This window comes from Elgaria multicarinata, chromosome 6, assembly GCF_023053635.1.
Source record: "Elgaria multicarinata webbii isolate HBS135686 ecotype San Diego chromosome 6, rElgMul1.1.pri, whole genome shotgun sequence".
In the NCBI taxonomy this organism is placed as follows: domain Eukaryota; kingdom Metazoa; phylum Chordata; class Lepidosauria; order Squamata; family Anguidae; genus Elgaria; species Elgaria multicarinata.
The window spans coordinates 34730700-34758297 of NC_086176.1; the positions used below are offsets into that span (position 1 = coordinate 34730700).

At 40.8% G+C, this 27598-nt stretch overlaps 1 protein-coding gene across 1 annotated transcript in view; it reads right to left on the reverse strand.

The window, feature by feature from the left end:
• The window catches only part of FOCAD (focadhesin), a 146014-nt gene that overhangs the window by 87012 nt on the left and 31404 nt on the right, over positions 1–27598 (reverse strand). The window contains exons 12-15 of the mRNA XM_063129216.1: positions 16606–16710; positions 14654–14755; positions 12619–12749; positions 7591–7717 (exon numbers count right to left, since the gene is read on the reverse strand). Of these exons, the coding sequence (XP_062985286.1) occupies positions 7591–7717; positions 12619–12749; positions 14654–14755; positions 16606–16710 (465 nt within the window). The remainder of the gene's footprint in view (positions 1–7590; positions 7718–12618; positions 12750–14653; positions 14756–16605; positions 16711–27598) is intronic.

Here is a 27598-nt window from a genome sequence, read left to right on the forward strand (position 1 = left end):
CTATATATGTCAAATAGCTATTGCTGGATACCTAGCAAACTGCCTTCTCCTATTCCCCTATATACACCCAATCAACCCCTGAGAGATTCTGAGGAGACATGGCCAACAGAACATCACCAAGAAACAGCCCATAGATTGACCTTATTGGTAGTGCCATCAATGCTCTGGAAAGCTCTCCCATGTGTGGTTCAAGAGGCAGAAACTGGGGTAATTTTCAAATACCTCTTTAAACATACTTGTTCACACGGGCTTTCCCTGACCTTTAATGGATGATGTACTGTCCTGTTTTATTTTCATTCTTGTGGTAAAGCTTTTAGTTATTTACTTATTTTCTATTGTTTTTTAATTGTATCACATTTAATGTGCAGCACTTGGGGATTTAAAAACATATAGTAAGCGGTACAAAAGTATTGTAAATAAATAAATAAGTGCATGTTCCATATTTCAAAATGATAGATTCAACTTGGTAATGACCCAACTTTAAACCCTCTTCTGCATTAATCAGATTGAAAAGACTTTTGTAAAGTTTGGGCTTACGTGTCAAGTGCTTTAGTAACCAATGCCACAAACAAAACTTCATGAACTAGAAATAAAGGAGGCTTTAAACATGAAAAATACTGCCATTTTTTAAATGCATTATCATTGTATGCAGACATTCTCCCCCACCGTTGCCCCCTGTAGACTTAAGGGTATCTGTGTTTATAACAATAAAACCAATCACAAAAGTAGCATCCACCACTATGCTATAAAATGATCTCTGGAATGTAATACAAAAATCCACACTCGATTAAAAGAAAACCACTGTACACAGCTGGCCACTGTAGTTAGCTTCTTGAGGGCCCTCAACCATACTGAACTATTTCCATAATAAATTATTTTTACACCCTTAACTGGAGAAAAAATCTAGACATTTGATTGGATCCTTCTGCAAGAAACGAATTCTCTGGAATAATGAAGCACAGCAGCAACCCCCATTGAGTGTCGGCTACCCTGCAGCGTTGTAAAGAAACCACAGGGAGACAAAATTATGCTTTCCTCCCAACCCACATTTTTTTAAAAAGTAAACAAATGCAAAGGTAATAACAGCACTAATGATCTTGGCATGGCGCATTTCCGGGGAAACAGCCGATTCTGTCTTGTGATAAATGGCCTGCAGTGAACTCTTTCCCTCGGTCATGAATCCCCGGGAAATGCCCTGTGTCTTGATAGTTATTGCTCAATTGTACACTGCTGTTATTTGAGAGTACAACACCCTCTAGGAACCGCAGAAGATGAAAGAGCTTTTGCTCCACGATATGGGGACACCTATTAGCTCTGACACAACAGAGCAGTAGCTGATCAGAAAGCATCTTTGTAACTCCAGACAGCGTTCAAAGGCTTTGGGTGCAAGCCCTCTTTGTAAGTTTGTTTTAAACTCTGTGCTCATTGTTCCTTCCTTTATTGTTGTTTTAGGATGAATAGAACATTTCCATCTCTAAGGATTTACAAGGTTTTAACATCACAGATCTCAGGACTACTGCCAGTATTATTTTAATGCTTCCATGCAACAGAATACGCAGAGTTGGGATTTATTTATTAGATGAAGTTGCTTTAATTATCCTTGCTTACTAAGACCAAGAAGGGATCATGTAAATACATCTATTTCAAACTCTTTATCCTTAGTAAAGAGTAAATTCATTTTATTCTATCTAAACAGTAAAAAAGGTGCCAAGTAGTTTGAGCTATCAGGAGACCCTACTGCTGTCTCTCCTTAACCTTGTCCTCTCCCCAATTTGACAAAATCTAGGCCTGAGAATGCCAAAATGATCCACGCCGTCCCTTTAACATTGGTCTGAATGGAATACTGGTTAACGCTTACAGTTCAGCTTTAACCCTGAAGCCTCCAATGAGTAGGAACATGTCCAAGGGAAACTCTAGCAGCAAAACAGCTAATGTGGATGCACTAGTAAGATTGCAATTCTATATCCACTCACCTGGAACTTACTTTGCATAGACAGGTATAAGACCACACTCACAGAATGTAATATCCCTTGTTCAAATTAATCCTTTCACAAGAAAACACTATATGTTCATGTGAATCAGGGGCTTAGTGTCAAAGGCCATTCTGCTTTCCAGTTTGGTCCGGAGGCTGGAAGTGTCGCCTGCCAGATCAAATAACCACCCACCCACCCCACCCTCCGTGTGTGATCACTCGGCACCTTCATGTATGGGAATGTGTGAGGAAGATGTTTCAGAAATTACTGTAAGGTATAGATTTAGAGAGATGGTACAAAAGTGCATGTTTTGCTTGACTAGTCAACTCTTGAGGCCTCTCAGCAAAATGTATGAACAGCCTCAACTGATGGCCAAACTAGAGACAATGTCACTTACACTGTTATCAACCACACGGATATATATATTTAAAGTAAATTGCAGCACTAGAGGAGGGGTTATGGCCTTTAACCCTTTGCCCCCTGCTGCAGTCCCAATCTGGATCAGGGCCTCAATTTGCATGGGGGGGGAGGGAGAGAAGGGGAAATTCCCATTGAATCAATTAAAAATGGCATATTGACTTCACACAAAAGGGGCTCTGGTTCACTGATTACATACTTTCTGGCTTACATTTGTAGTGCATAACTGCATACTTTCTTGATTTCATGGGACTCTAATGACATTTTAGAAACTATTTTTGAACAGTTTGGCTCTTTCCCCATCCAGCTTGTCACAGGAATCCTTCAGGACTACAGGCTGTAACCAGCATCCAACAGCTATGGCCTATGACTTCTACCCAATTTTCCAAAGTTTCCTTCTCTATATCATTTAAACTTATTAGGATGCTTTACGACATATAACTGTGATAATTCCACCAGTACTAAAGTCATCCTAATGTACATAACCAAGGTTTTGTTACATAAATCTTGATCATGGGCCCAAAGTAGGGCAAGAAGCACTTTGCATGCACACATAAAGGATTTTGAGTGTTTAAGGGGAAGGAAAATCATTGTTTTCTCCCCAACACCATCAGTGTTGGGAAGCCAAAATTCTATTGCCTATAATGCAAATCCCCATATAACTTCAGGTACTGGGGGATATAGAAATGTAATAAATAAATAAAAATCTTGAAACAGCCTGTTTGATGCTTGAGGCGAAAGAAAAAATACAAATGGGAACCGCCCAGAGAGTTCCGGCTATTGGACGGTATAGAAATGTAATAAATAAATAAATAAATGTCCCCCTTCCCACATAACGTTTTTTGGAATGTGTTCATTATGCTGCCTTGGACAGGATCTACACTACAGCTTTAAAACGGTTTATAATAGTGGTGACAACTGTTGGGGCCCAGAACACACTCCACATACAGTTTTCAAATCCGTTTCAAAGTGTCATATCCTGCTTGGTGTAAATCTGGCCTTGGTCTCGGCTTCACCAAGGGCATCACTTTGTGGGAGGTACAGACAAAGAGATTTAATATGCAAGGAGTCGAGGGCAAGTTTCATAGCAAGTTTAAATGCTGGTTTTATAAGCATTTGTTGTGGTAACTTTGTATGCCTTGCCCTATATAACGACTAGAAACATGAGTGTGCCTGAGGAATGTGGTCTGAAACACACATGCCTAGCTGCCTTTTTAAATGGCACCCTCCCTCACCCCACAGTCTAACGTTAGAGCCCTATCTAAGTGGAAGTATAAGGAATCATTCTTGCAAGACTGTGAAGCAAACTCCCAAGGAAAAGACTCTTCCGCCAAAAAAAGCTTAGTTTCTGCTTTTGTATGTAGAAAAAATACATCACTTCAGTTTTAATAGCCAAGTTATTTTAAGAATGCCCAAGGAACAATTTTCTTCTAGTTGTCAAATTCGCTAACCAATGTAATTTGTCATCATCGTAATTTTCATTGTGCTATTCTGTTCTGTCAGTTCTCTCTCTCTCTTTGGTCAAGGCCTGATAAATGTGAAATCAGGGAGTAAACAGCTCAGAATTGCTTCCAGAAAACACACATACACACACACACACCAAACTACGCTTAGCCTTTTCATCTCTGAATCTTACTTGGCCTGCCTAATATATTTCACACATGAAATCTATTATAAACCAGGATACATAGGAAGAATGCTGGCTTCTGTTGAATTATGCTGGCAAAAAAACAAAAGATTTGCCAAGAATTAGTCAATGTGGTCTGGCAAGGACTACAATGTATAATTTCCAGGCCCAACATGCAAGCCGGTGAACACTGTAAGTCTCATTAAAGGGCTCCATTATACAAAAGCACAAAAAGATTTAGTCGTCTTCATAAATCACGCAAAAGCAAGCATAATACTCTGGAGCAATATGAGTATTCATGTGCAGTGTTTTCCTATTTCATATAATCCATTATATTCTAATACAGGACAATCATATTTAACTCAAGTTGAGTTTGTAGAGTCTGCTTTTTAGATTTTATTTTATAGATTTTTAAAAAATATATATCAAACAATACTCTTTCAATGCTATCTTACTTTCAACCCACAGGGCTTCTTAAAATGTCTGACAAGCATTTATTAAATATCAAAGCACACTTTAATCTTCTCAACATCACCATTTCATTTACAATACTTTATTATTAAAACATAAAGTAAATATCAGGTGGCTGGTTCATAAAACACAAAACCAATACTCAAGGTTAAATCTGGTTTGAGTGTAGGTTGTTGTTGAAACTGGACTGTTGTTGAAATGTGGGTTGTTGTGTAGACTGAATCCAACTGAGCTAACTAATCATGGTTTACTAATCATGAATAACCTAGAGTTCACAACCCCACAACAGAGCATGGCTTGTCATTGAAACGTGGGTTGTTCATGGTTAACAAACATGGTTTGTTAATGCACCTGGATTCACACAACACAACAACCCACACTTCAATGACAAGCTACATTCAACCATACTGAACCTTAAATATGAGTTGTCATGTTGTATGATTCAACAATGTCAAAATTCTTATATACTTAGGAGCCCTTATACTGTTCTCTGAGGGGACTGCTTTATTCCCAAGGAAGTATGGACAAGAACCTAAGGCACTTATTCTCAAAATGAATATTTTCCTCATCACAGCTTGGATCACAAGTAACAGCTATCTGTTCCTATCTGAATCAATTCTTTTCAACGGCTGCTGATTCAATTCTTGTCAGCGTCTCTTTCCGATGAGCTAACCCAGATCTTGAGATCATCTTTGCAGGCCCTTTCTGGGTGTCCCTGCCAAGTGAGGAGCAGCAGGTGGCTACTGGAGACATGGCCTATATGATGGTGTTACCCAGTGGCAGAACATTCTCCCCGAGATACTCGCCTGATATTGACTTTGTGATCCTGTCTTATTTCCAACAAGCCTCTGACGCTTTTTTACAAACTGTTGGTTCATTTTCACAAACTGTTGGTTCTCTCGTTCTGATAGTCAAAAAACATTTCTTCGTGCTCTTTGGGAGGGTTTGTATATTCATTTATTAATTAATTTTATTCATGGCTGCTGGAGTGCTTTATGCTGCATTTTGGCTTATAGTTGTATTTAATTTTTAATTTATATTTATTATTGTTAGCCATTCAGAGAACTCTGTCATTGAGCAGCTTGTTAATGCATATTATTATTATTATTATTATTATTATTATTATTATTATTATTATTATGCAGAGGACAATTTTAGGTTGCTGGTTCTAACCACCCAAGTTTCCTTGAAATGTGAGTGAGTTACCTGGTGTCGTGTTTCTCAAAACCTCCTGCCTTCTTGGGAGACAATAAGGAGGCCTGCTAAGTTATCCACAAAGCTTTATTCAAGCAATAAACATCTCTTCCCACCTGAAGAGAGTCTAATCTCTAGGAACTTTCCCCTAGGCAAAACTATGCAAAATAAGCGAGACAATTGTCCTTTCAAGAAGAATGGAAAGCCTTTTCCCAAGATGTGTTAACTTCAGAGAGACTAGTTCGGAGGCAGCTTCTTACTGGATACGTCAGAAGCTCTGCCCGGTTTAGTCTGCGCATACTCTAGGATCGGTTAACCTGTCCGTGCTGTCTCCTTTGGAAGAATGTTGGCTTCCCACTGACTGTGTATTATTTGCCCTTGATGAGGTAAGCTATGGAGAGAGTTCGCTCCCAGCTGGTGAGAGCTTTCTCCCCAGGCTGGCTTGTTTCTGGTGCCGACTCCTCTACTTCAGAGTCTGATTCTGACTGATCACCTGAAACACTTCTTCCAACTCAGGAGCAGGGCTAGACATGACCCCTGGTTCCTGCTCCTCAATCTCTCTATCACTCAAACTGCACTTCCTTGTGCTGGCCCTTTTGTAGAAATCCAAACTGGGCACCTGAGGCACTGCCTCTGGCTCCATAGTACTCCTCCACTCCTTCTGGCCTCCATGTACTTAATTCCAGTTGGGACATCCAGAGCAGAAGGTGTTGGTTGCCATAACACCTCACAATAAAACATGTTCCCAGTCATATTGCCATCAGTCCCACATCTCCTGGTAAAGTTTCCCTCACCCTATTTATAAGTTTCTTTCCATCTCAAGACACATGCTACCGCTCTTTTGCTGTTATTCATTACCACCTCACAAGCAAATTGAGGAAGCCTAATACACAAAACATCAGTGGCTGATGTCCATGTGTTCCATGCTCTAGCACAAAACTCAGTAAATGGGGCCTTGAACATTAAGACAGGAACATATTCAAAACAATGTTAAAGCAAGAATACTTTCTGTAGATGGACCATGAACGATTGAAACATGTTGTCTTTTTAAATCACAGGATCTAGGAATATCCCAATAAGATGAAAACTTACAGCACAATCCTACACACTTGTTGCTAACTTAACAATCCTATAAATGTCTACTCAGAAGGAAGCCCCATTGAGTTTAATTGAACTTACTCCTTGGTAACTGTATCAGACTTACATTAATCTCTTTTTATCATCAACGTTAAAGTTGTTTTAAATGGAGAGAGAGAGAGAGAGACTGACTGACTGACTGAGTAAGATTAAAATTATATAGTGCCAAAACAAATCCTGCTATTTGGGGGGCATTGTGACATGGTACCTTAATTTGGAGGTTTGTATCCATCTTGAATGCATTCAAACACATAATGTTGGCTTTAGAAACGTTGTATTCTGAGGACACAGACAGAAGCTGCAGCCATGAAGATAACAGTTGCTATCCAAAAAATCTTGGCCTCAAAGACAAGACATTCCAGGTAGATAAGAAGAAAACAAAAATGTGGCCTGGAACTTCAGATAACAACAACAACAGCGCAGATCATAGGCACCAGTCCACATCTCTGCAATAGGCATACTCAATGGTCTTCGTGTTTATCTTGTGCAGACTAGAAAAATATACAGCTTTGGGGGGAATTTTGTTTCCTCTGAGACCCATGAATTAGTCATAAAACGACAAGCACACTGTTGGCAAGTCTCAGTGCAACTTATTATCTGAAGATGTAAAATGGCCCCAACTGCATTTTTTTAGCGGATGACTAATGAACAAGGAAAATAGAGCCTTACTCCTGGCATTCTACTCCAACAGCAGCACCCAGAAAGCTATGACGAACAAAACATGCAACACGCCAAGGAGAAAAACAACCGTTTGGGCTCAGTGAAGCTTACCTCAGCTTGACAAAGTGCATGAAGTCCTTGTAAGACTAAAACAGCAGGTGTGGCTTGGTCAGGCTTTGTGCATTCATTCAGTACCTGAGAAATGGCAGCCAACATATCTGCTCCATGTTGGTAAGGCCTAATCAAATACAGAAGTTATTAAGTTATTATCATTTCCAGAGGGACAGCAAAAACAACAAAGAATCTTGTGGCACCTTGAAGACTAACGTTTATGATGGCATAAGCTTTCTTGGACTGCAGTCCATTCCATAAGATACTCATAGTTATAGGCTATGTTTCTTTTTTTAAAAAAAAGCTTGACTTGAGCAAGTTCCACACCTTAACATTCTTCAAGAGGAAAGATATGGCCTCTCTCCATAAAGAGAGAAAACGAATTACGGAGTAAAAACCCCAGTAAGAACTGGAACTTTGCTGCCATGAGATTTGATCTTATTTCTTAGTTCATCTCATTGCAATGTCTTGAAATCAGCTAATTTCATCCTCAGATGTGAGAAATCACATCCACACTGTTAGTTGGGGATATAATGATCCTGCATTCCAGACCAATATTGCACTCCAGAAAACACTTCACACCTGTTATCAAGGACTGGGCTCAGGACGATAGGGAACAGGAGTTGAAGGAACTCTGCTAAGATGGACAATAAAGAAGGGCTCTAGATTTGGGATGCAGGGCTGTCCCTACTATTAGGAAGAGTGAGGCAGTAGCCACCTTAGACAGAAAATCTTAGGTGTCATGAAAGGACAGCAAGTTGTTATTTAATTTGTTCTGGTATTTTTACTGTCAGGGATGGGAAACGTGCTTGTGGGATGTTTTGACTTCTGTGCCAAAATAACTTGAATGGCCTTGGGTATGACACACCTTGGTTTTGGGAGGGAGGGGTACAATTGTCTTGGACCAGCCCTGTTGGATCATCATCTGGATTACAGGAGTGTTTCCCTGTGTTATAAGCGATCAGTAAAAAGAGCATTCCACCATGTTAAGGCTGAAATTGGGGGTAGGTCATTCTGATGTTCATAAAATGGAAAATGTTTCACCAATCTTTCTGAAACCTGCCAGAAAGAAACGCTGGTTTTACATACCCTTCCCATTTGAAGAAGATTTGTGAAATATTGAGGGCAGGATGGCAGTTCAAAGTACCAAAATGGGGAAAACCTCTCTGGCTCAAAATGGCTTACTATTTCCGGGTGGCGACGATTTTTTTGCTCACTAAAAGCTCCGAATTGGGACCCTTACCCTTTAAACCAGTGGTGGGATCTTGTCCCCCTGTCCTTCTAGTTGGTGGAATGGCTTTTCTTTCTTCAAAATTCGCTTCCATTGTTTTTTAATTAACATTTCTTTGCCGCATTAAAGAGAATACAGACTCATAACTCCTAAATGGAGCATGCTCAGTAGCGTCGCTCTCCCCGCTCCTTCCTGTCTCAAATAGATTGGAATGTTGGAAATAAGATGGCTGCCTGGCTGAAATAAGATGGCCATCTGGTTCATTTAGGAGCCATTTCCTTCTGCAGATAAGCCAAGGCCCTGTCTGGGCCCTCTCCTTCCCCACAGTGCTGTGGAGGCCAGGGAGGGAGAGAGAAACTATCTGCGTTGCTTGGAGGGAGGCCCTGGCTCAGGCAGGGGTTTGATAGAATTTTATAGGATTGACTTTGTTGTGTGTCTGTGATTGTGAAGAGGGAGGTGTGTGTGTGTGTGTGTGTGTGTGTGTGTGTGTTTGAAGTGCTGGTGCATCCTTCTTAATTCAAAGTATAAAGAATATATGGCAAACTTTCCTTTGGGGTGGCAGTTCCTCACCCAAGCCTCTTAAAGTTTCAACTTTATGAAAATAAATATTCAGACTAGGAATGAGAGGAGGTTAACCCTGGCCTATCTGCCATGAGTTTAAACTTCTTCAGGTAGTGTGTGTTTCTTTAAAAGGTGCTGAACTACATTTTAAGCTTTCTTTTATAGATTTGTGTGTGTGTGTGTGTATGTATTTTGAATTTGAACACAGATATAGGTCTCTTAAAAAAATCTCTGGTGTAAAGGAAGATTTTGGTGTGAAGGAAGGTGAATAGTTTTGGTTGTTCATAGAAAATATTTTCCTTTCTCTGCATACCTGCTTCTTATAAGCTAAATCTGCTGTTTTATGTTTGTATGAAAGGAAAAAGTTTTCTAAAATGTACATCCATGAATCTTATACCCAAAACATTACTTCACACCAGAGAAATGGGTAAGGGACCTAGTTTTTGCTACAACCTGACACCCTCCAGTTGCTGTAGACTTAGATTCACAGAATCATAGAATTCAATGCCCCTCAGTAGTTGCAGTAGTCCAGAGCATGTAGTCCTGTTCATCCTCCTCTTCATTTTATCCTCACAATGACCCTGTGAGGTAGTGTAGGCTGAGGGGAAGCCGGGAAGGGGGGGCATAAGGAATTACATTTATATACCGCCCCATAGCCTGGGTGTATTTATTTATTACATTGATATACCGCCCCATAGCCAAAGCTCTGCAATAAATACCTAAATGTGTTGTTAACAATGATCTCCAGTTACTGACATAGCAAGAAAATACGAGCAAGGAAGCAACATTTGGTGATGCCTTTCATCTGGAAGTTATGTGATATGTGGGTTATCAAGCAGTTATATGAAAAATGCTAGATACTCTGATCCTTGGTTTAAGTGGATTCTTTAATATAGTAAAAATTATAAATTTTAGTGTAATTTTTAAAATAATTACACTATAGTGTCATAATTTAAATTTTTTAAATAGTGTAAATTGGGAAATTATTTAAAAAATATTTTTTCTCCCCTGTGTGGGTTCTTTGATGTCTACTCAAGGTCCCACTACAGCTGAAGCTTTCCCCACATTCCATACATTTATATGGCTTCTTTCCTGTGTGGTCATCCGTTACACAAAGCCATGAAATTCAATAAACAAAAAACCTACGGTTTACAAAACAACATTAAAGGCTCTACAGTTTTCAACCAAACTCCAAAAAGCAGGGAAATTGAGAATTAAGGCTCACAGCCTATAACGCCACATCCTCCCTAAGGAGGCAGAAAGTGCCAGTGAAATTCTCATTCTCCCAAAGCAGATAAACCATGAGGACAGGATGGAGAATAGGATATGCAGAGGTGACTGTGGGGTTGTGGAAAACTGATGACGAACAACTTAGGGCCACCTACTTCTCTTTTTTTGTTTATTTATTACATTTCTATACTACCCAATAGACGGAGCTCTCTGGGCGGTTTAGAGCAGCCCTTCCCCAACCTAGTGCCCTCCAAAGGTGTTGGACTACAGCTCCCATCATTGCAAGTCAGTATGTCCCATGGACAGGAATGCTGCGACTTGTACTCTCAAATATGTGGAGAGGTGACTGTGGGGTTCTGGAAAACTGATCGGGGAATGCTGTTCTAGAGCAAGGGCAGGCAAAATGTAGATCTCTAGATGTTTTGGCATTCAACTCATAAAAGTCTCTGTCAGCATGGACAGTGATCAAGAATGCTGTGAATGCTGTAACAGCAGAGGATTTTTCCTACGTGTTCAGCAGTGTGAGATCAAAGTCAGAGCTACCACCTAATAGATTCATGTGTAAGGAAGGATTATTTTAAAAACTATTGATGGAAATGATTTTTGTCCTCACCATAACATGGGAGTTGCAGCGCAGCACATCTGGAGAGTACCAGGCTGGAGAAGGATGGTTTATACTTGGATCCTATACATATCTTCTCAGAAGCCAGTGCCACTGAGTTTACTAGGGCTTCCCCCCAAGTGGTATAGGATCGCAAACTAATCTCATCTGAAAGGAGTTCAAGACACCCAAACTAATCCTTTTCTGTTCCTCTGTCACTCTGATGACATGATGTATTGTGGAGGGATTGTGGGGAGTGAACAGTATATTTTGTATGAACACATTTTAAGAAAAAACATTGGTTCTTTGAAGGGCAGGGTATTTACTAAAAGCTGAAAGTGCCAGCCCTTGCTCTGGTTCTACATCTCCAACAAATAGTGCCCCTTCTGTTATCAATCGTGCTGCTCTATGCGAGATGTGTGTGAGAAAAAAATATTGCTCAGCCCCTGTATTTGGTAAGGATATAGAACAGTGTTCCCTATCCTGCTGTCCCAGCTTTCCTGACCATGGGACATACTGACTTGCAATGATGGGAGTAGTAGTCCAACACCTTTACAGGGCACCAGGTTGGGGAAGGGCTGCTCTAAACAAAAAAAGAGAAGTAGGTAGCCCTAAGTTGTTCGTCATCAGTTTTCCACAACCCCACAGTCACCTCTGCATATCCTATTCTCCATCCTGTCCTCATGGTTTATATCTGCTTTGGGAGAATGAGAATTTCACTGGCACTTTCTGCCTCCTTAGGGAGGATGTGGCATTAAAGGCCTGTGAGCCTTAACTCCCAATTTCCCTGCTTTTTGGAGTTTGGTTGAAAACTGTAGAGCCTTTAACGTTGTTTTGTAAACCATAGGTTTTTTGTTTATTGAATATAATATACAGAGATACACCCATATTTTGTGCATCATTTCATGGCCATTTGGTGCACCCATCTTTGGTGCACTTCCATATTTAGTGCATCACTTCAAGGCCATTTAGTGCATCAGTGTTGTGAATGGTGCTTCACCATCAGGATATAGCATACAGAGGTACTCCATATTTTCTGCTCCACTGTGATTTACTGTTATCCTTCTTTGTCTTGTTGTTGCATCAGAATCAGTTGCTAGAACTGAAGCCAAGAAAGCTGAAACCCGAGCAGAAGGTCCTGGTCCTTTGTTAAAGTGAGTCTAGAAGGTTATTAACCAATATGTAAGCTGTGGCCAATCCAGAGGCTTCATTCAGTCAGCCATCTGAAGGAGTTAACACTGCACTCCCCTCTTCTGCACATGAAGAGGGTTCCAAGGCTTAAGCATATGCAGTCCACAGCAGCTCAACAGAGTAGGTCCCAGGCTTCGGTCGCAAATCCAAAGTCCCTGACAATCAACAGAAACTTCTAGAGTTCTGGAGTTCGAGGGGGTGAGGGATTGCTTACCTTTGCTTGCATATATCTCGGATAGAAGCAGCTTTGGCAATCACCTTTTCCCATTGAGTATCTTTACTAACAGACAGGGAAGCCATATCAGACATTGCCATGAATCTCTGTAGTTCTGGGTAAACTCGATCCTAAAAATAAATGATTTGGGGGATGGGGGAGGAAAAAAGCTTTATAACATACACTTTTATATTTAACGTACCAGAATAAAGGCACATTTTTACCCTCCTTCCTGAAGTCATTTATATTGCAAATCATGTTAAATGCACTTTTTATCCCCAGCTGCAAAGCAAAATATGATGCAATGTCATGCTTATTTGTCGTTAAGATATTGTGACATACTCCCAGGAAAGTGTAAAATCCAGCGTCATGGCTAAAGAGACTGAACTATAAAACAGGAAATCACCAATTCAAATCTCACCTCTGCTATGAACTCACTAGGTGGCCTTAGGCAAGCCACTCTCAGTTAGCCTCAGTCCCTCCCAACTGCAATACGAAGGATAATAAAGTTAACTAATTTTACAGCAACCTACCCCAACCAGACGCCCTCTGGATTTTTCAAACTACAACTCCCAGCATTCCTGACCATTGGCCATACTGGCTGAGGCTGATGGGAAGGCACCAGGCTGGGGAATTGTTGTAAGAACTGCCACCAGATAATACACATAAAGCACTTTGAACAAATGCAATGTATTACCATTACGTATAGGCTGCAATCTCCTACTCTAGGGGAGACAACCTGGTGCCCTCCAGATATTTAGACTACAACTTCCATAAGCCGCAGAAAGCATGGCCAAATGTCAAGGATGATGGGAGTTCCAATCAAAACTGTCTGGAGGAGACGAAGATGGCTTGGGCAGCAGTTATCCACGCACTGGTAACCTCCCTGCTGGATTACTGCAATAACTGTACATGGGGCTACCATTGAAGATGGTTTGGAAACTTCAGTCAGCTCAAAACAGAGTTTCTAGGTTACTAACTGGGATTAGCCAATATGATCATGTGATGACAGTGTTTTGTCAGCCACACTGGCTTCCAGTTCATTTCTGAGCCACGTTTAAAATGCTGGTGTTGACCTTTAAAGCCATAAACAGCTTGGGACCAGAATATCTAATGGAACATCTCCTTCCGTATGTACTGTTCAAACCCTTAAGTCATCTTCTGAGGCCCTCCTCTGGGTGCCTCTGCCGAAGGAAGGTGGGTGGGTGGGTATAAGTCAGAGGGCCTTCTCAGTTGTGGCACTGCGCTTGTGAAATGCCCTCCCCAAAGAAGACTGCCTCACACTTACATTGTTATCTTTTTAGTGCCAGGAGTTTTAGAGACCTAGTTCTGGATTTTTACAGGCAGTTTAGAGACCTAGTTCTGGATTTTTACAGCTGTTTCCTATTGTATTTGATTCTTTTAAATATTTGTACTGTACGGCATTTTGATCTTTTACCAATTTGTAATCCATCCAGAGAATGTTAGTTATTGGGTGGATTAAAACTATAATAAATAAATAGAAATAAATAACCCCTGCTATATGAACCTATTTGGGAATAAGTCCCACTGAACACAGTGGTGGTTACATGTGTATAAACAAGAAAATGATTGTACTGATAGCTACTCTGATCCAGCTCTGTATATAACAGCACGCACACACCCTTTGGTTCTAATGTACATACAGGAGTAGTTCTTGTCAAAATCGTAAATATTGCCAGACACCCTGTTCACCAAATGAACATTAGAGCCCCATACAATGCTGGGTCATAGTTAGGTAATCAAATGTAAAATGAGCACCAACTTTTAAAAAATGAATACCTAGGAGTTTTCCCAGTACTCAGTACACACATGATACTGTTATGTAAAATATGATAAATGGTCTCAAGAATAGATTATTCTTTTGCCCCTAGAGTTCATAAAATCCATTGCTACCCCAATTATTGGTGTGCCACTGTTCAGCAAGGAGCATTACCATGATCATTTTTTTTATTTTTTACTTTTGAAATGGCATTTTTCAAACTGGAGATTAATAGTTCTCAGAGTTTTTGCCAACCTGTTTTTCCCATAGAGATGTCATCAGTCGTAATGTAACAGCCTGAAGCTTTGGCGTGCTTCCCAACACCTGTAGTGCACGTAAAATCTGTGCCACACAGACCTGGAAGAGATCATTTATTTATTTATTTGGCATGTAATTATAAACACATTCCCCCGCCCCTACATTCATTTGTCATACAAAATTGTGTCCAACACTTAATTTTGCAGCGAATACAAAAGCATTGATGACTTCTTTGTGTCAAACACTTAGGACTACATCCAGACAGCAACTTTTCCCTTTGATGGCTACACAGTGGAAGAACAGGAAGCAAGGCTGTAAACATGAGATTAAAATAGTACTGGACTGAGCCTTAGGCAACAATCTCTCATAGCGATGGTGTGAAGTACTAAACTTTCAATCTGTAATTTTCATTATTTGGGGGTTGAGGGCGGGAGAGGAACCAACATGGGGGCGTGCAGATCCATTGAATCAACACACCTGTCGGTAGCTAAACCACCTTTCAGGAAACCTTTGTGCATAATCTTTTTTAAAGACCATCATTCAATTGAATATGTATCTTCATTTCCTATTGACATCAAGCTAACATGTCCCATAACATATAATGCAGTTTGTTAATGAGATCCAATCTGAACATTGATTGCATGGAATGAAGCACGACAGTGATGCTGAAGATACATTAAATAACCAGTTCCTTTGTATTCAGTATTTAAAATATGATGCTTCTTGATGTCTAGAAACATCGTAACTAGTTTTATTTTGATTATATATTTTTATCCTTTTGTTATAAATGAGGGCTGTTAAACCTCTCCAACCCAAAAACCAAATTCACTTTTGGAGCAGCTCTCAGGGGGTGCATTCCAGTGGAGGGCAGGGCCAAAGGCAAAAGAGGCAACACCCCCACCCCCGAAATACTAGCAGATTTTAAATTAAAGCTCTTACTGCAAGTAACTAAGCCTTAGGAGAAGCATTTCAACGTGTAGTGGCTAAGGTGTTGGGCTGGGAGTCAGGAGATCTGGGTTCTAGTCCCCACTTGGCCATGGAAACCCACTGGGTGACTTTGGGACAGTCACAGACTCTCAGCCCAACCTATCTCACAGGGTTGTTGTTGTGAGGATAAAATGGAGAGGATTATGTACACTGCCTTGGGTTCCTTTGAGGAAAAAAGGCAGGATATACATCATGATGATGATAACAATAATATACTTCTCTTGCAACAGGTGTGGGCAGTTCTTGATCTCTGAAAAAGGAATTTTGAGGCTTTAATCTGTGTGGGATATATTTCATCACTCTTAAGTGTGTGGGGACGAGGAGGCTATAATTGCTCATTGGTAAGAGAAATGTATTCTGTATATGCTCAGAGGTACTCTTTGTTTCACCACTAGTTTTGCTAACAAAGACAGACAGACATGCAAATTTGTGTCATGGACCAGTGCCCCAGATCTTCTATGTACCCAGCAATGCTCCTGGCTGCTCCAGTGATATTTGCAATCCAAGAGCCAAAGAAGTTAGTGAGTCACTCAGGTCCCTGCCATGTGATTGGTCCCACCCATGTGCACACGCCAAAGAATACTGTGGCTATTTGGAAAGAAACCAAAAGGAAACGGCTCCTGAGTCTCTGGAGATATGTCCTGATTGAGGGTCCATCCATACAATCAGAGCTCTCTCAGATCTTTCAGTTCATGCAATCCAGAGATGAACATTCTAAGCTGCAAACATTATTACAACTTCAGGCCATGTGGATCCACAAATCCAACAATGACCAGCAGAGGATCAAGGTAACATTCCACACGGATTTCCCTAAGCCATGTAAGTGTTAGTAAAATATATCTGCCCTAGACATTTGCTGCTTTTGACATTTTTTCTACTATAAAGAAAAGAAAATCATTCTTGATGAACTTTTTTATTCCACCTCCCCCCAACACACGGATGTTGGAAATTACCATACTAACCTTGTGTACACCCAAAGCAGGTAAAGTATACAAAATATCCCGGCAGAGTGTGGGTTCCAGTGGCTTTCCCAATTTAAACATCAGGACCGGAATCAGATTTGGCACCTAAAATAAATGAAATCAACATAAAGTATGGCATCCAATGTTTGATACACAACCCAACATGGAGAGCAATGATAAACATCACCTTCATTTTGCATTACTTTTTTCCAAGCCTTCAGGGAAAAATTGCCATAAATATAAATGTGAAAAGAACTAACAGTATTTCCTGGCATGCTAGAAAATTCAGTGCTGTGATTATTTCCAAGGCTCTCTTCTATTTTCAACAATTCCATTCATTAATTTTCCAGTGGAGTATTACGAAGATTTCCATTTCAGTTTTACTATGTTCTTCTGGAATGAAGCTCTTGCCTGAATTTTAGGATCCCCTCACCATTACCTCCAATTATTGTAACTTCAGAACTTACTCGGTGATCCCACGTTTGGACATTTATTCTGGCTAGAAACCAGAGAATAAATTCAAACCAAATCCCGTATTTATTAGATAGTGAGCATACAGGTTATTGAAGAGAGACAGAAACAACTGGGCTTGTTTAGCCTGGAGAAGAGAAGATTGAGGGGAGACATGATAGCACTCTTCAAATACTTGAAAGGTTGTCACACAGAGGAGGGCAAGGATCTCTTCTCGATCTTCCCAGAGTGCAGGACACGGAATAACGGGCTCAAGTTACAGGAAGCCAGATTCCGTCTGGACATCAGGAAAAACTTTCTGACTGTTAGAGAAGTACGACAATGGAACCAGTTACCTAGGGAGGTTGTGGGGTCTCCCACACTAGAAGTGTTCAAGAGGCAGCTGGACGACCATCTCTCAGGTATGCTTTAAGGTGGATTCCTGCATTGAGCAGGGGGTTGGACTCGATGACCTTGTAGGCCCCTTCCAACTCTGCTATTCTATGATTCTATAATTATAGTTTGAAGGTGGTTTGTTTGAAACCCTCTATAAGTATCATTATCTACAGTTGGTTGGCCTGGATTTTACTTAATTACAGTTAAGTAAAAGCAAAAACCTCCCAATTCTTCCTACTAATAACACATGAAGGTAAGAGGGAAGTGGAGTATCATGATAGTTCAAGGCTAATCTGATCTAACTCAGATAATTGGACAGTAATCAACCATCAACAGAATCAGAATTCATTAACTCAGTTGGACAGCTTGAATGAAGATTGGAAGGAGAGCTCTGGCATTACTAGAATCTTCTTCTAGTGATGCCAGAACTCTCCTATGCCAGAACTTTCCTATCAATATCAAGGCCAATAATTAAAAAAACAACTGTTTAAATATATCAGAAGCAGGAAACCAGCTAGGGAAGCAGTTGGACCGTTAAATGACAATGGGGTTAAATGAGGATCAAAAGAAGATAAGGAGATTGCAGAGAAGCTGAATGAATTCTCATGACTTCACTGCAGAAAATATAGGATACCTGTGTTTTCAGGAAGGGAATCTGAGAAACTGAGGTGACAAAAGATGAAGTTCTCAACCTCATTGACAAATTGAAAGTAAACAAATCACCAGGCCCAGACGGTATTTATCCTACACTTTTGAAAGAACTCAAATATGAAATTGCTGATCTTCTGACAAAAATATATAACAGCCCTAAGATTAGCCTTTGTAACAGATCACTGGAAGATGGGCAATGTAACACCAATTTTTAAAATGGGATCCAGGGGAGATGCAGGAAATTACAGGCCAGTTAGCTTAATGTCTGTTCCAGAAAAACGTCTCACTAACGTTTTAGAATTCTCTGAGAGTGTCAACAAACATGCAGACTGGGATGATCCAGTTGACATTGTTTACTTTGACTTCCAAAAGGCTTTTGACAAAGTCCCTCACCAAAGACTCCTGAGAATCCTTAGCATCATGGAATAAGAGAGATCCTCTTATGTATCAGTAAGTAGTTAAAAAAAAAGCAGAGAGTAGGAATAAATGGTAAATTCTAATGTCTCTATGTTTTTTCCAGTATCAGGGACAGCAAGCCAAGTACATCAGTTGATGGGGAGCCTGGGCAGAAGGGTGCTGTTGCATTCATGTCCGGCTTGTGGGTTTTCTGTCAATAGCTCACCGGGCCCTGTGTGAAAAGAACGCTGGGCTAGATAGACTCTTGGTCTGATCCAGCATGGCTCTTCTTATGTTCTATTTGGTACTAAATAACTGACTGGTACTTAATTTTGATGTTTCTTCAAATATTTAGATTATGTATTGTGCTCAATCAAACATTCCCAGTATGTTCATTTCTAATCCTTCATACTCTGATTACTTCAGTTTTTTGTAATGATCTTGTGCCACACATACCTGAACCTCTCTTAATGTGAACTTCCCTATAAAGAAAAAGCTACCATACAGCTTTTGATTTCTAGAGAGCAAAACAAAAGATGAGTGATTTTTGGTTAACAGCAATTTCCACATATAAGATACATTCTGTAACTCAACACTAGCATCGCCTCCAGGAAAGCTCAAGAGAAAATAATTTGGCAAAGCCCGTGGCTCTGGCAAGGAGAGAATTAAAATTTAAAAATGTCAGACTGTATTCATTTCAATTCAATAAATAGAAAGGATTATGGGGAAGAGCCATAGCTTCATGCTTTGCAGGAAGAACATTTCAAATCTAATCCTAGACATTTCTTATATTACCATACAAGGAATGTTATTCATGGCAATAGAGATGATTAACTACAATTATGGATGGGAGAATCAGGGATGTTTGAGGTTGCCAAAATTCTCAAAACTTCACTTGGAAATTCGATTCAGCTCAATCCTATTTTCATTTGTGACTTATTTTTTTAAAAAAACAGGACACTTTCCCCCTCACTGACTACTGCATGAAAATGTGTATGTGTATGTGTGTGTGTATATATATATATATATATGTGTGTGTATATATATATGTGTGTGTGTGTGTGTGTGCGCGCGCGTGCTTTTCAAAGAGCACATCTTTTTTAAAAAAATAAAATGCATTTGCAAGTTCAAGAACATGCAAACATTTTTTTTAAAAAAAAATGCACTAGCATTCACATTTCAGGTTGTGAACACAGAAAATTCAGATGATTTGTAAAATGAAACAAAATTCTCATGCATCCCTTACCACAATCCTAACAAGTGAGAGAGAGACTGACATTTGAGGCAAAAGGTTAGCCAACCTAAGGGTGCACAGATTTCCAGAAGTTAGTTTTAGTCCTGTTCAGAAAAAACAGGTCACATTTCATCAATGTGAATGGGGTTGCATCGACTAACCTCTCCCCCGACGCAGAGCCTTGAGTAGGCACCCAGATGTGCATGCACACACCTATAAGGAAGGAGCCTTTGCATGTACAGTTCTTTGAGAGTGTCAAAAAACATGAGGACAGGGGTGATCCAGTTGTCAATGTTTACTTGGATTTTCAAAAGCCTTTCAAAGAAGTACCTCACCAAAGACTCCTGAGCAAACTTAGCACCAGTTGCTGGGGAACATGGGCAGGAGGGTGAAGTTGTACTTATGTCCGGCTTGTGGGTTTCCCATCGGCAACTGGTTAGCCACTGTGTGAATGAATGCTAGACTAGATAGACTCTTGGTCTGTTCCAGCAGGGCTTCTTATGTTCTTATATACATGAAAACATGCAAAGGCTCCCTCTCTGCAAATGGCAACGGTGTACATGCAGATGGCAGAGACAGCGCTAACAGACTGCGTTGTGGGTAGGGCTAGCCAGTGCAACCCCATTCACACATTGATAGAATGCATGAGGCATTCTTCTGGATGGGGAAGGTGTCTCTGGGCAATCAGGCACAGATAGAGAACTTCATGAATCCCAAAGGGTCAAGCCAAGATCAAATGCCAATGAGTAAATAGACCAGAGAGAAGTTTGAACAAATGTAGTAACCAGTGGTGTAGTGATAGGGGCAAAACACCAGGATATTTTGATTATCACGGACAGTGACATCACTTGTAACCCCCTCAGACACAGCTGCCTGCATTTTGGACTCTCAATGAGGACTATCATGATGACTGCTTGCACTTCCAAATTTACCACTATGCCACTGGCAGCAACTCAGAGAAATCATTGAACAGCCACATGTCTAGGGTGACCCTATGAAAAGGAGGACAGGGCTCCTGTATCTTTAACATTTGCATAGAAAAGGGAATTTCAGCAGGTCTCATTTGTATATATGGAGAACCTGGTGAAATTCCCTCTTCATCACAATTGTTAAAGGTGCAGCAGCTATACTAGAATGACCAGATTTAAAAGAGGGCAGGGCACTTACAGCTTTAACTTTGGTGATGAAGAGGAAATTTCACAGGGTTCTCCATATATACAAATGACACCTGCTGAAATTTCCTTTTCAATACAACTGTTAAAGATACAGGAGCCCTGGCCTCCTTTTCATATGGTCACCCTACACATGTCCAGGGACAGTGAAGAAGAACTAGAAGATCTATTTGAGGAACTGAAATGGGAAGAAGCTGTCAAGTTTAAACCAGGAGCAGATCCAGAGAGGTATAGGTAAGCAGGGCAAAACAGGCACAGGGCAAGTCAAGAACAAGGCAAACAAACTCAGATGCGGTACAAATCTTTCCACCAAGAGGATCTGAGATTCAGCTGTGGACCATGTTTCCCCAACAGCCTCATTCTGTTTCCTTCCACTTCAGCCAATTGGATGCAGCCTCCTAATCAGAGCAGGACAAAGCTGAAACTCATTAGGCTGAATAAAGCTCAGCCCAGGTGCAGAAGAGAAGTAAACCCTGGTAGAAACAGCACTAAATTTCTTACAAATCCATATTGTTTTTATTTCATAAAAAGGGAGATTCATGGGAAACGTTTTTTCTTAAGGGGTATCGCTTTTTAGTCTATCATTAATCGGGTTAGCAGGCAGCGACGACTTACACAACTTCCTTTTTGATCTTGGAAGGTTCTGAGATAATAAATATTTTATTTGAAATCCGCATAATGTCCAACAGGAACCAAGCCCTCAAAATGCTAGATGGTTTAAAAACTGTTAAGGCTATTCCCATCATGCCCAGCTTGGCAAGATTCATTAACTGTTACTTCTAAGGTATTACATTAGAGGTATGTTTAGCAAGGAAATCCTGGGAAAAGGGACTTGCTGGTTCTTGTTGTCAAGTATTGCGCAATATCCTAGCTACAGAATACGTTGGTCTGAAAAACATTATATTTCTTTAAAGTGAAGGCTTTTAAAAGCTATGCTTCCTGGCTTTGTTTTTAAAAAAAAAATAGAAGAGGGGGAAGAAAGTCTAAATGCTTTTGATCTCAGAAGTTTATATTTATAGCTGAACGTTTACTTTAGACCTTACAACAGCCTTCCTCAAGCTGGTGCCCCCCCCCCTCGATGTGTTGGACTGCAACGACCATCATTCCTAGCAAGCACAACCAATGGCCACTGCTGGCTGCAGATTTTTGAGGGCCCCTGGGCAAGACACCTCAATAGGCCTCTTCCCTCAGTGAATCTACCTTCTCACCTCCACTGTCACCAGCTGCCACTGTTCCACATCCTCTTTCTCATCATTTCTACCCCTTGCTTGCTTGACAGGCAGAGAGCCAGTGAGCAAGTAGGCTGTGGCATCAACAGCTCCTCCTCCTCACGACCACCATTATCTGGGCTAGCGCAGAGAGGAGAAGCAGCTCCATAGGTTTCTTGTCACTGGGGCCCTACTGTGTGTGAGCCCTCAACATGTGTCCAACCATGCCTACCCTTGACACCAGGCTTTGATAATGGTAATGCTGGCTGGGAATTGTGAAAGTTGTAGTCCAATCATCTGGATAGGACCAGGAATCTATCTGAGAAATTGTATATTCAGAGTGGCTGAGGCAATAAAGCTGTTGTTTTCTAAATAAATACATATGTTCTCTCGGGCCATATACCCAGGGGCATTCAAAGCTGCCAGCATGGAGAGAAAATTGTACATATATTTGTGCAAGTGAACCAGCCCAGAAATCTGTCTTGCAGGTTTTTAAATGAAAAAAAATCTATCTTAGGCTTTGTCACTCAAAAACTACATCGGCTTCTTAAAAACAAACAAAAGCCACCCCTTAATTCAAAAGTGTAACTACGGCAGGGCCAGGTCCTTGCCAATGCTAAATGAGCATTTAGTCTTCATCATTTTTTTCAACAGTTTTCCAACAGCCACCCTCCAGATTCATTAACTCTCAGTGCATATGAACACAGTCAGAGAGCTGCTGAAGACGTTGCTTAGCAACGCAGCATTTTCAATCCCTCACCATCCCCAAAGATTCAGCAGTTAAGTCAACCCTCTCCATTAGGTGCCTGACAAAGGGTTTACCGGATTTGCCTTTTTTTTAAAAAAAACACACCTAGAATCTGCATTTCAAAACAACATTCCGCCATCTCAGTACAGTCAGTCTTGCGAACAGACCTACAGCTGTTCTTCAGATTATTGGCCTGTATCAAAATCTGATACTTCATAAAATACAACTGCCATGCTCATTTATGTCCTATCTGCATTTTGGCCTTCATTCAGCAACATAACCATTTGCCTCCTTTAAAAAAAAATTAAAAATTAAAAAATTCAACCGGCCTGAACGAAGGAAAATAATTTCTCTTTCCGTCAAAATTTAAAAATTCTTCTGTTAAAGCAGATGATTTTGTTTAAAATTTGTAAAACTTAGATTTGAATGTATGCTTCTGGGGGTGATTAAACCCTATTGTACATAGCGGAACTGACTTACTTCCAAGGAAAGTTGGATTGGATTGCACTGTTAGCCGGCATTTTCCTGGTATATTAAATCCATCTAGAGCTCTTGGAAAAGTAGGCTAAATTCAACCAAATTATTACATGTTTTATGGAACCTCTTCTCCTATTTAAACTGACAATACTTGATCAAGGCGGCAGAACATAGCTCTTTCACCACCTTCGTAGATTATATTTTAGCACAATCAAGATGCAGTCACGGAGAGCAAGACATTGCTGCAAATTCCAAGCATTTAAGGTGCAGTATTTTCTGGCATGTGAAGTTCCTTTCCCAAACTGAGAACATCTATGGCACCTCTAGTAACAGGCAAACTTTCTTCTCTGTACTCAAACAACAACAACAGCCCAATTCTTTCAAGGTTGAGCACTCCCTCACTGTACCGCACAAAATGCAGGAGTGTTCATGGAGTCTTTTACAAAGAAAAACAACAGGTGACAAACACCGGCAAAGAAGACTTAAAGCCCAGACTAATGTTAAAAATCATTGATAACTTAAGCCTAGTCACCTAAAGCCAAAGCAGCCTTTCCCAGCCTGACAGCCTCCAGATAGACTGGACTACACCTCCCATCATCCCCAGCCATTACGTGGGTTGGAAGTGATGGGAGTTGTAGTGTGGGTGCCACTAAGTTGGGAATGGCCAGTAAAAAGTTTCTGAAAGCTGCTCAAACTTGGTGAGTTTCTGAAACTGAATATGCCACAGTAGCTCTTGCTGTCCTAAACATGTTTCATGGACCAAAGATGTTTCTCAGCAGGTCTGAGAGAACACAACAGGGCAAAGAAGAGGAGCTTGAGTTTCCTTACCTCAAGACACAAAAGGCTTGCACTTGCTCAGTCAGACCCATCACCCTGACTTCTGCCGTGGAGAACAACTGGGAGGCAGTGCAGATATTGGCAGCATGTACCAGAACATCTCAAAATGCTGTGTGCTCATTGCAGATTCCCAACAGTACATAACACTTTCCCAAAAGCAAAGAGGCGGAGGCAAGAAAGAGCTATTCATTTGCTTTGTTTGCCTCCACCTTCACCAGACATTAACAACAAACTTTAGAATGCTGTGCTACCCTTAAGTTGCTACCCCACCCCATTCTAGAACAGCTTCCGTTAAGTTTTCAATCTTTTTGGCAGCCGTCAAGACTCACAACTTGATTTATTGCTTGGTGCTTTTATTCATGTTATTACAACAACTTGGAGCCTTGAAAACATTTACAGATCACAGGTATTTCAAGGATCGCATATGTTCTAGAAACCATACATCGCGACTCGCTGCTCTGTGTTAAAATCGGCACGCTCCGCTTTCAACTTCAGAACATCTAGCAACTAAACCACCAAAAATGAGTTCATAGACTTTCATTTATTTGACAAACAAACATTCCCTGGTTTCCAGAGTCAGAGGATTTAGAACATTGTCATCATTACTTAAGGCCCTTTTCAGCCAACAAAACTAAATTTTATTGGTGTTTTGTCTTGTTTTTTAAAACATACTCAACCTTCTGCGTAAACAAGACCACATTTTGCTTTATCATTAGTCTTTTATTTTTAATCCAAAGTACAGAACAGAATACATCTTCAGATAAATTTCCCAGAAGGGTGTCATTTACCAGGCAAATATTTTATTGCTGCGGTTGAGATAGCCCATAAAAGGGTGAATATTCTCCGGAGACCCATAATCCACTAATAATGGTAATAGATCTTGTGTTACAATGCACAAATGACCTCTCAGTCAAACAATTTAATTTTTTTCTTCTTGCAGCATGGTTGGATTCACACACAACATAATAACGCCAGCCCCCTTTCTACACTGAGTCAATTCATACAATTAGGAAGACTGTATTAAAGTCTTTTGAGAACAGAACACATCAGTATAGCCTCAGTTAAAATCGCAGGAAGAAACATTAACAATCTCAGATATGTAGATGACACCACTTTGATGGCTGAAAGCGAGGAGGAGCTGAGGAGCCTTATGACAAAGGTGAAAGAAGAAAGTGCAAAAGCTGGGTTGCAGTTAAACCTCAAAAAAACCAAGATTATGGCAACCAGCTTGATTGGTAACTGGCAAATAGAGGGAGAAAACGTGGAGGCGGTGACAGACTTTGTATTTCTGGGCGCAAAGATTACTGCAGACGCTGACTGCAGCCAGGAAATCAGAAGACATTTACTTCTTGGGAGGAGAGCAATGACAAATCTTGATAAAATAGTTAAGAGCAGAGACACCACACTGACAACAAAGGTCCGCATAGTTAAAGCAATGGTATTCCCCGTAGTAACCTATGGCTGCGAGAGCTGGACCATAAGGAAAGCTGAGCGAAGGAAGATAGATGCTTTTGAACTGTGGTGTTGGAGGAAAATTCTGAGAGTGCCTTGGACTGCAAGAAGATCAAACCAGTCCATACTCCAGGAAATAAAGCCAGACTGCTCACTTGAGGGAATGGTATTAAAGGCAAAACTGAAGTACTTTGGCCACATAATGAGAAGACAGGATACCCTGGAGAAGAGGCTGATGCTAGGGAAAGTGGAAGGTAACCAAGGGCAAGATGGATGGATGATATTCTGGAGGTGACAGACTTGACCTTGGGGGAGCTAAGGGTGGCAACGGCCGACAGAAAGCTCTGGCGTGGGCTGGTCCATGAAGTCACGAAGAGTCGGAAACGACTGAACGAATAAACAACAACATCCTTGCACTTACTGACAATGTTCCAGACCACTATTTGCTGAGTAAGATACATCAGAAACAGTTCTACCATAGATGCTAAACAGCTTGACCACAGAGTAAACACATAGGCTATCTAACACAGAGTGGAAATGATCCCTCACAGAGGTCAGTGACAGATGTCTCCCATCAGCTAATTAAACACTGAATGGGGGAAACAGAGGTTCACGTCCCACCTCTAATACAGAATCTCTGTTTGTCTTTGGAGAAGTCACAGATTTAGTGATCCATCGATTAAACGGGAATTATTGTCTACCTCAAAGGGGAGTTGTGAAAACACAATAAAGATGGTAAAGGACATTGCAAAATAGAATGCTTTCTAAAGTGGCGCCAATTAAAATAAAAAATAAAGTAATAACAAATAAAAATAAAAAGTTTCATTAAAGTGAATATTGAGGATCTAGTAGAAACAAATTTAAATTAATCTGAAGCTATGTACTTTTCGAAAAAGTCAACATTCTGTCATTTCAAACAGAGAGAAATAACTTCCTCTACTTACCCACAATCGTTTACCAGCTTTGGCTGTTTCACCAGCTATGGCCTCACCTGTACAGGGATAGCTTGGCCACAGTGGTACAAGTACTAGTAATCTCAAGAATGGATTGTTCCAATGTGGCGCTGCCCTTAAGGCTGCTCCAAAAGCTGGAGCTAATGCAGAGGTCTCCCTTTTCAGCATGGAACTCCTTTGCTGAGGGAGCTCACCGGCTGCCTACACTACTCAGCCAGATTTAAGATTTTGGTACTAGTGTACAAAGCCCGAAACATCTTGGGACTAGGATACCTGAGAGAGTGCCTTCTCCCTTACCAACTTGCCTGGTCACTGGGGTCATCAGAGGGCATGTTCCTGGTAGCTCCATACGGATCTATAGCCTGACTGGAGACCACCCGGAGAAGAGTCTTCAGTGTGGTGGTTCTCTTCCTATGGAACTCCCTGCCTCTGGAGGTCAGGCAGACAGGCACCAACACTGTGCCTGAAAACAGCTCAATTCCAGGAAGCCTTCCTTAAACTAACCTTCCATGTTTTGTATCTGCATTCTGTTGTGTTTTGTTTTATAATTTTAATATAGTATTTTATTCTTTTTGTCTTCGTACTATTTTATACTATTTGAGGGGCCCTTATACTTTGTACTATTTATTGTTCACTGCTCTGGAAACTGTTTAGATATGGAGCAGTATATAAATGTTGTAAATAAATAAATAAGTGGTCCTCTTGAGTTGATTCAAACTAGTGCCCTAGGACACTGGACACATACTTTTAAATCCCTAGATGTGGTGGAATATGAGAATGCTGTGGCTTCTCCTGACCATTCCCTGTCTGGTCCCATCGCCCATCCCCTACCTGTTCAGGTAGGCAGATGTGCCACATAGCAGATGAAGGAGTGGGGCAGGCAACAGGTCTAGGAAGAGGGACGAAGGAGAGGAGCCGCAGTTTCCTTAGGCAGTATCCAATACTGTTGCTGTGCCTCTGCTCATTCCGAAGCACCAGCGAGACCCACCACTAATACAACAGCATGCTAACACATCGTA